Source organism: Rhincodon typus, chromosome 3 (assembly GCF_021869965.1).
Source record: "Rhincodon typus isolate 14 chromosome 3, sRhiTyp1.1, whole genome shotgun sequence".
Lineage (NCBI taxonomy): Eukaryota > Metazoa > Chordata > Chondrichthyes > Orectolobiformes > Rhincodontidae > Rhincodon > Rhincodon typus.
Window position 1 is genome coordinate 1992792 of NC_063334.1, and position 9450 is coordinate 2002241.

A 9450-nucleotide genomic window follows, 5' to 3' on the forward strand; every position below is an offset into this window, starting at 1 on the left:
GCCCATGAGATTTGTCCAGTCAGTGTGCAGATTAAACTCGCCCATGATGGTTGTAGTGCCGTCTTACACGCCTCCACTATTTCTTGATTTGTACTTTGTAGAAGAGATCTCTCACTGTAGACAGTGAGACATCTCTTCAAGGCTGATAGACAATTCCCACCCATGGATTATTTCACTTGGTAGTCCTTATTTCCACCCAAATTGATTCCACATCATGATTTATTGTGCCTCATCACAGCAGTGATTCCCTTCTTTATTAACAACATGACCACCTAATGCTACCTGCCTTGCCTGTTACTCTTAATTTGAATGTGGTAACGAAACTATGATTACTACAACCTGCTAGTGAGACCCTTCCTGCTGTCCAGCATCACTCCCTAAAGCTCAGCCCCTTCTCCTCTCGAACCAACTAACAAAAAGAAATTTCTCCTAAACGGTTTTTAAACCAATATTGTGAGCCCCCCCTGCCTACTCCCAAATCCTACTTGGAAACCCTGTAACTAGCAATGTTGAGCTGCCACTTTTTTGAGCCATAATTCAATAGCAGTGCTGATACCAGACTTCCAGATTTTGGCCCCTCTTTCTCGCCCACATATGAAAGTCACCAATTCTGGTTGGATGTATCCTCCAACTGTTCCACTCAGTCAAACAGCCTTTGTTCACATCTGTTGTAATGTTGTAACTGGTGTATCAGGGGAGGTGATGGCCTTGTGGTATTATCACTGGACTGTTAATCCAGAGATCCAGATAATGTTCTGGGGACCTGTGTTCGAATCCCACCATAGCAGCTGGTGGAATTTGAATTCAATAAATATCTGGAATTAAGAATCTAATAATGACCATAAACCCATTGTTGATTGTTGGTAAAAACCCATCTGGTTCACTAATGTCCTTAAGGGAAGGAAACTGCCATCTTTACCTGGTCTGCACTACATTGACCCCAGACCCACAGCAATGTGGTTGACTCTTAACTGTCTTCTGGGTGATTAGGGATGGGCAATAAATGCTGCCTGGCCAGCAACGCCCTTATTCTGTGAATGAATTCAGAAAAAGTAGTGTTCAATGGAAATGGGACTGTATGATTTTCCTTCTGGGTTACCAGGGACAGTGTTCAAGATATTGTCTAAACACCCCACAAAGAAAGCAATCCTTGATGACTGGAATTAATGTATGCATGGAGATATTGGGATCTTTTGTGTTTCTATAAATAACTTTGTGAACTTGCTGGTGAATACCTTTTTGTAATTGTAGGTGGTACCGTGTGTTGGTGAAAGGAATTCTTACAAATGGTTTGGTGTCAGTGTATCAATTGGATTATGGTCGACATGAACTAGTGAGTTGTAGGAAGGTTCAGACTCTGGTACAACAATTCCGTCAATTGCCTTTCCAAGCCATTACGGCACAGTTAGCAGGTGAGTTAACCAAGCAGAAATACAACTGTAATGAAGTGGATATCTTGGAATGCTGCAGAAAAATCAGAACTGAAATAAAGCCAAGAACTGTCTGCTGGAAATCTGAAACAAAACAGGAATTGCTGGAGAAACTCAGCAGGTCTGACAGTACCTGTGGAGAGGAAGTAGAGACCACATTTCAGGTCCAATGACCCATCTTCAATTTCTCCAACATTTTCTGTCTTTGTTCCGTCAGAATTGAACGTTGACTAGAGACCCAAATGCCCCAAAGGAACTCTTACACTATTTGTCCGGTTCTTCACTGTCTGCTGTTTGCCCATTTTCCCCTTTCCCCACATACTCTTTAACTATGGGTGACCACATCCAGAAACTCAGTGTTCACATAGTCCAAGAGTTGAGTCAGCAGTGGAATTTTAAGGATGAATCCCCCTCTAAAGTCTACTTCTTGTTTCTGTTTAAAAACTAACTAAACGTTATGTTCAAAAGATGTTAGATAAACCATGACATACAGGCTCTCTGAGAACATCTCTAACTAGTTAATCAGCTAAATAGCTTATGCTGGTTCCTGTCCTTCAGTGGAGATGACTTATTTTCAGTACGAGTATAAATACAGCTGTTCCTTAATGCTGCATATGTGAAGCCAGGAGCAGGTAAGGTAAACTATAATAAAAACGGAAAGAATGCGGATGCTGTAAATCAGAAACAAAAACAAAGTAAGTTTGGCAGCATCTGTGAAGGAAAAAAAGAGTTAACGGTTTGGGTCCAGTGACCCTTCCTCAGAACTATAACTTAATTGAAAGAGTAAATACACTTTAATAACACAAAGATAGCAGGACAGTGTTACAAAGCTTTAGAGCGGGGTGGCAGAAGGTTAACCCTTAGGTTAGCATTATCTGATTTGATCTGCAGGCAGGGACTGCGAGCTATGACTGTAAGGTAGCTAAGAGGATCAAGAAGGTGTGAGTGGAAAAGGCAAAGTCCTTGCAATTATTCAACAGGTTTGAAGTTCTTACAGTTTCTATGAATGAAAGCGAAGAATATAATATGGATCAGCAGATTGACCATGATGTAGGGAGCCATTCAAGTCTGGGAGCTGAAAGGAATGTAGTGGGGGACTGCAGACACCAGAAGGCTGACTTGACTGCCTGATGCCAGGGTTTGGGATATCTGCTCAAGGATGGAGAGGAGCTTGCAGGGCGGGGGAAGGATCCTGTTGCCCGTGTAGATACCAACTACCTAACAAGACCAGGAAACGGAGATTGCACAGGCAGTATGAAGAACTTAGCACTGAATTGGAGTAGAATCATAGAATCCCTACAGTGTGGAAACGGGCCCTTCGGCCCAACAAGTCCACACCGACCCTTGGAGCATCCCACCCAGGCCCATCCCCCTATAACCCACCTAATCTACAGACCCCTGAACACTATGGGCAATTTAGCATGACCAATCCACCTAACCTGCACATCTTTGGACTGTGGGAGGAAACCGGAGCACCCGGAGGAAACTCACGCAGACACGGGGAGAATGTGCAAACTCCACACAGACAGTTGCCCGAGGGTGGAATGTAACCCAGGTCCCTGGCGCTGTGAGGCAGCAGTGCTAACCACTGAGCCACCGTGCCGCCCTAGGAAGGCAGAACCTTGAAGGTAATAATCTCTGGATTGTTACCTCAGCCACATGCAAACTGCCGTAGAATAAAGATTATGGTGAATGTAAGGCTGAAGGACTGGTACTGGTGTGAGAGAAATGAGGTACATGAATAGCTAGGGTACCCTCCAGAATTGACCATGTTGATTGTCCAATCGAGAGAATACCCAATCTATGACTACTTTCTGAAGCATGGACTTCAGATTAGTCCTGTCAGGGTACTGGCAGATTATAGGATACAGTTTAAAACAAAAGCTCGTGCTTTGTACACCAATGATGAGAGGTTGCGAAACAAGCAAGACATTAGTTTATGGAAATGAATCTTACTATAGATAAAATGCAGGCCTTTTTTAATCAACTGGTTATCCAAAATTTTATCCACCAAATAAGTATTGTACACTTTTTTTAATGCAGATCAAATGAGCTTTACATTTGAGCTAACCTTTGTGTATTTTGCAGGTGTCAAATGTGAACAGTGGTCAGAAGAAGCATCAATAGTTTTCCGCAACCATGTGGAGAGAAAGCCTCTTGTGGCACAAATACAATCAGTTCATGGGAGTGCATATCCCTGGGATAGAAAAGTAGTGACTTACTTGGTGGACACATCCCTTCCAGACACAGATGTCTGGATACATGATCTGCTGACAGAGTATCTTGTAGAGCTGTCAAAAGTTGCATAATCATTGTTTACCTTAACAACATTTCAAAGTAACTTTAACTTCTGCCCATTAGCAATAACTGAAATGAGAGCACAATACTAATCTAGTTTGCTGTTATTTACAAGGTTTTCAAATAACTTGGCGATGGTATGTTAGTGATTCTAAACAGCCTCATGGTTTGTTTGTATAAAAAAGAACTTAACTGAATGACTTTTTTTTGCCCACTTACCAATGTTTGGATTACTGTACTGAAGAGATTTGTTTATTGAAAATATGCTATTGGTTTGCCACTTGCCTTTGCCATTGGCCATGTATTGAAGTGAAGGGTTGTGTAGGAATAATAAACTAATTAATCATCCTCCTGGTTATTTGTATACTTATGCAAGCCTTAACTGTAAACTATAGTTCAAATACCATCTACCATTTCACTTTAGTACTGGAATTTCATTTTCAAATAACTAAGAAACATAAAAATTATTAAAGCAGGACTGTATTACTTCTTGAGATGAAATTAATCTGTGCATCAAGGATTCAGTCTTTCAATTACACGCACTCTCATGGAGGCAAAGCTGAAAGGCAACACTAAGTTGGCTAATTCAAAATTTTTACATTTATGTATTATGTAGTTGTGTTCTATTGCAGTTAGGAACATAAGAACAAGAGTAGGCCATTCAGCCTGTCAAGTATGCCCCACCATACAATTTGATTTACCCACCCCATCACCATAACCCTGTACTCCATCAGTAATAAGAAATCTATCAATCTGTACCTGACGTATACTCAAAAGCTGAACTTCCACAACCCCCTGTGAAATTCCAAAAGTTCACAATCCTTTGTATGAAAAATTTTCACCTCATCTCAGACCAAAGTAGCATTCCCTTTATTTTTAAATTGTGCCCCAGGTTCTAGACTCTCCAACCAGGGGAAACATCATCTTATTTGTATTTACCTTCTATCCCGTTACATATTATGTAACTTTCAATGAGATCAACTCTCATTCTTTGAAACTCTGGAGAATTCAATCCCAGTCTGCCCAATCTTGCTTCATAGAACAGTCCTGCTATCCCAGGAGCAAGTCTGGTAAATTTCTGTTGCACTCCGTTTATGGCAATAATATCTTTCCTGAGATGAGACCAAAACTGCTCACAGTTCACCCTGGTGTGGTCTACCAAATGTCTGCACCATCAAAGCAAGACTTCACTATTCCTATATGTCTGCTTCTTCTGCAAAGTGGATAACCTCACATTTTTCCACATTATATTCCATCTGCCATGTTCTAACATATTCATTAAGTCTGTTGAAATCCGCCTGAAGCTACTTTACATCTTCCTCGCAGCACGTTCTCCCGCTTAGGATATAAAACTATGTAAATTTTGAATTGTTAGGTTTGATCCCCAACTCTAATCATTGTGAACACCTGAGTCCCAAGTACTCATTCTTGCAGTACCCACTAGTCACAACTGCCAAAAGAGACAAAAAAAAGTCGACAGACTGAAACTAAGTACCCAAGTTTCACTTTGAAGATTAGAAATACTGAACAAAGGTACTCATCAATCAGCTGCTTTTCCTGCACTTGTGATGTATCATTACTGTTGGTCTCAGGATATGTAGGCCTCTCAATCCACACCTTATTTTCTCTTCCCTTCACCTCTGGAGATTTCATTTCTTGGATCAAACCTTCCCCCTTTTTGTCCTGAATTCCCATGTTGGCCCAAATTTCCAGTTCCTCATTTTATCTCAGTCTCACTCCAATGAAGTTTCCCTCACTCTAAGTGTGCACTTGGTATGAGTTCTTCTGCTCTACCATTTCGTCTTCAAAGTAGCGAAGTAGCTTTCAACAAGTAGTGGGATCACCAAAGAAAGGGCCATTTTTCACCTAACTGTTGAACTGGATGCCTATTTAAATATTGACAATAGACCACAGAAAACACCAATTTTTGGGGAGCGTTTTGTTGCTATTGGGCCTATATGCTACAAAACTACAGAATCAAATGTATATACTATTCTGCTGGGTTTCACCTAAAGATTTTCATTACAGCAGAAACTGTCTGCAGCTCACTTGAATCCGAAAAGGAGGATATGAGAAATATGCAGAGTTGACCTTTCATGTTGAAATTACTTAAAAACCATCAATGTCCACTAAAATTGAGAAAATCCAAAAGTGACTGCACAGTAGCACTTTATCTCTGCAGCTTTGCATGTTTCTGAAGAATTTTATAATCAGGATCCAACGTAATACAGATAACTGCAAGTCAGAAGGTGCAATAGCAAAATGTGTGTTTTTTAACAAGCTATAAACTATCTTGTAAAGTAGGTTAGGTTGTGTTTGTGTGCTCCATAACACAGCCACTTACTGCCTCTCCTGATATAGCTGATCATCATCAGGGTGAGGAGTCTGACTTTTGCACAAGAATGTACACTTTTCACACCCAACACATAGGGAAGGAAACTTTTACTGTGGACCAGAGGTTTTGGTTTAATTTTACTTTCTCAAAATAAAAATGCCTGTTGGTGATGCTTTGGTTTTAAAGTTTGAATTTTACTGTAAAATGTGGATCCAAACGAATTGGTGAGACAGAAACCATTTCATCTTTCTTTGTGGATAGAGTTAATTATTTATTCTGTAGTTCCTTCCACACATCAGTCCCAACTGTTCCCTATTTATATCTACACAGTCAATTAATTAACTAATTAACCCCAATCAGCTACATAACTGCATGCTATTTTAACAAAATAAAACACCACATTGTAGGTATTTATTTAAGCATCACATTTTATGCGGCTTTGCTCGTGTAAAGGTTGTGCTATGATGTTACAACAGCATATCAATCAGCACAATACAAATACTGAAGCCAGACATCCAAACAAAGCTGACTTAAAACAGTGCCAGTTCCCTACAGTTACAAATGATGTTTTTCTTTAAAGACCGCTAAATCTTTTTGCTTGGATTTAACCATTTTATGCATTTGATTTTCTAACAAAACAATGTCCACTTTGATTTTAACACTTTGCTCTGCGTACGTGCAATTTTTAATCCAATGCAAACAAATCTTCATACAGGCAAACCATTTCCATTCGAATTAGTAAATAAGCTGACATTTCCCATTTATACTGAATATAGTCCTTGTTCTGTATCATATAGAAAAACAATAGATAGCCCACAAGCTGTAATTTTTGAAGGAGATTTGATAACAATATGCAGATTTGTGATCTATCTCAATTTCTTTTCAATTCTATATGTAGCTAAGTTTAGCAGAGCAGTTTGAAATTCTCAATTTTTAACTTGTGCTTGCTTGCAGCTTGAGGGGATTTACACACGGTCTAGACAAATTTTAGACATTTTCTTTTGCACAATGCTGTTGAGTGTCAGAATTAATCCTATTCTCATGTCGGAGTTGCATGATATGAGTAATACTTCAGAATTGGAGTCATAGAGATTTACAGCGCAGAAACAGACCCTTCAATCCAATTCATCCATGCCGACCAGATATCCTAAATAAATCTCATCCCATTTGCCAGCATTTGGCCCATATCCCTCTAAACCCTTCCTTTTCGTATACCTATCCAGATGCTTTTTAAATGCTGTAATCATACCAGCATCCTCCACTTCCTCTGGCTGCTCATTCCATATATGCACCCCCCTCTGTGTGAAAATGTTGCCCCTTAGGTCCCTTTTAAATCTTTCCCCTCTCACCTTAAAACTATGCCCTCTAGTTTTGGATTCCCCTACCCCGGGGAAAAGACCTTGACTATTTACCCTATCTATGTTCCTTATGATTTTATAAACCTCTATAAGGTTACCCCTCAGCCTCCGACACTCCAGGGAAAATAGCCCCAGTCTGTTCAGCCTCTCACTATAGCAATATCCTTGTAAATCTTTTCTGAACCCTTTCAAGTTTCACAAAATCCTTCCGACAGCAGGGTGACTAGAATTGCGCACAGTATTCCAAAAGTGGCCTAACCAATGTCCTGTAGACCTGCAACATGACCTCCCAACTCCTATACTCAATGAACTGACCAATAAAGGCAAGGGTACCAAACACCGCCTACATTATCCTAAGTACCTGCAACTCCACTTTCAAGGAACAATGATCCTGCACTACAAGGTCTCTTTGCTCAGCAACACTCCCCAGAACCTTCCCATTAAGTGTATAAGTCCTGCCCTGATTTGTTTTTTCCAAAATGCAGCACCTCACATTTATCTACATTAAACTCCATCTGCCACTCCTCGGTCCATTGGCTCACTTGATACAAGATTCTGTTGTACTCCGAGGTAACCTCCTTCGCTGTTCACAACACCTCCAATTTTAGTGTTATCTGCAAACTTAGTAACCATACCTCCTATGTTCACATCCAAATCTTTTATATAAATGACAAAAAGCAGTGGATTTAGCACTGATCCTTGTGGCACACCGTTGGTCACAGGTCTCCAATCTGAAAAGCAACCCTCCACCACCTCCCTCTGACTTTTACCTTTGAGCCAGTCTGTAACCAAACAGCTGGTTCTCCCTGTATTCCATGTGATCTAACCTTGCTAACCAATCTGCCATGAGTAACCTTGTCAAATGTCTTACTGAAGTCCATATGGATCACATCCACTGCCCTGCCCTCATCAATCCTCTTCGTTACTTCTTCAGAAAACGCAATCAAGTTAAATTAAAATGGTTTTTGTCTATTTACACTTAATGGTTTTTTTAATAGATTGACAGTAAAATAAAAAAAGTCACATGCTCCACTCTATTATATAAGATCTCCTGTCTTACAACGCTGTTGACAATGTCCCTTGCATAGGACCCTTTGAAATGACCATAATTCCTCCCTAACCATTGATCCCTGCCAATTCTGTTCCAAATCAAACCTCTTTTCTCCCCATGTGCTTAAGTTTGGCTTTTGTATTTTCACAAAACATTCTTGATTCATTCAAACCATTGAATGGGCTACATGTTCCTTCAGCATCATAATACCTGCTTAAAACAGTATATCATTATATTAATATTCACGGATTTAGCAGAGGATCTTTATCATGGTATTCCAGTGTACTAGGATATAATGTGTTCTGGTTTAAGTGACCTTTGCTAGGAAATTAATGTTCAATTAAACAGACTCAGACTAAATTAACAAGTAAATTTCATTAAACAGGTAAATGAACAGTACAGTATATTAACAACACTTAGAACATTTATCAGCCTCTAGTATCAAAATAGCAACACTAGTGTTTTGCCTCTCAATTTGCATCCTAGTAACACTTGCCTACTTAAGTATAAAATTGTTAATATGAATTCAGATATAGGTATTTTCTACTACTTGTAAAAATAATTGGATTAAAGTAGCCACACTAGTTTTTTTTTATTCATTCACAGGATGAGGGCATTACTGGCTAGGCAGCATTTATTGCCCGTCCTGAATTGCTCAGAGGGCAGTTAAGAGTCAACCACATTGCTGTGGGTCTGGAGTCACATGTAGGCCAGACCAGGTAAGGATGGCATTTTCCTTCCCTAAAGGACATTAGTGAACCAGATGGGTTTTTCCAACAATCAACAATGGATTCATGGTCATCATTAGACTCTTAATTCCAGATATTTATTGAATTCAAATTCAACCATCTGCCATGGCAGGATTCAAACCCAGGTCCCCAGAATATTAGAGATAACAAGGTGTAGAGCTGGATGAACACAGCAGGCCAATCAGCATCAGAGGAGCAGGAAGGCTGATGTTTCGGGCCTAGACCTTTC

General features: G+C 39.9%; 1 protein-coding gene across 6 annotated transcripts in view; it reads left to right on the forward strand.

The window, feature by feature from the left end:
* The window catches only part of tdrd7b (tudor domain containing 7 b), a 95519-nt gene extending 91443 nt beyond the window's left edge, over positions 1-4076 (forward strand). For all 6 annotated transcript variants that reach the window (XM_048593147.1, XM_048593154.1, XM_048593161.1 and 3 more), the window contains exons 16-17: positions 1252-1412; positions 3519-4076. In XM_048593147.1, coding sequence (XP_048449104.1) covers positions 1252-1412; positions 3519-3739 — 382 coding nt within the window. In that variant the 3' untranslated portion in view covers positions 3740-4076. The remainder of the gene's footprint in view (positions 1-1251; positions 1413-3518) is intronic.
* The last annotated feature ends 5374 nt before the right edge of the window (positions 4077-9450 follow it).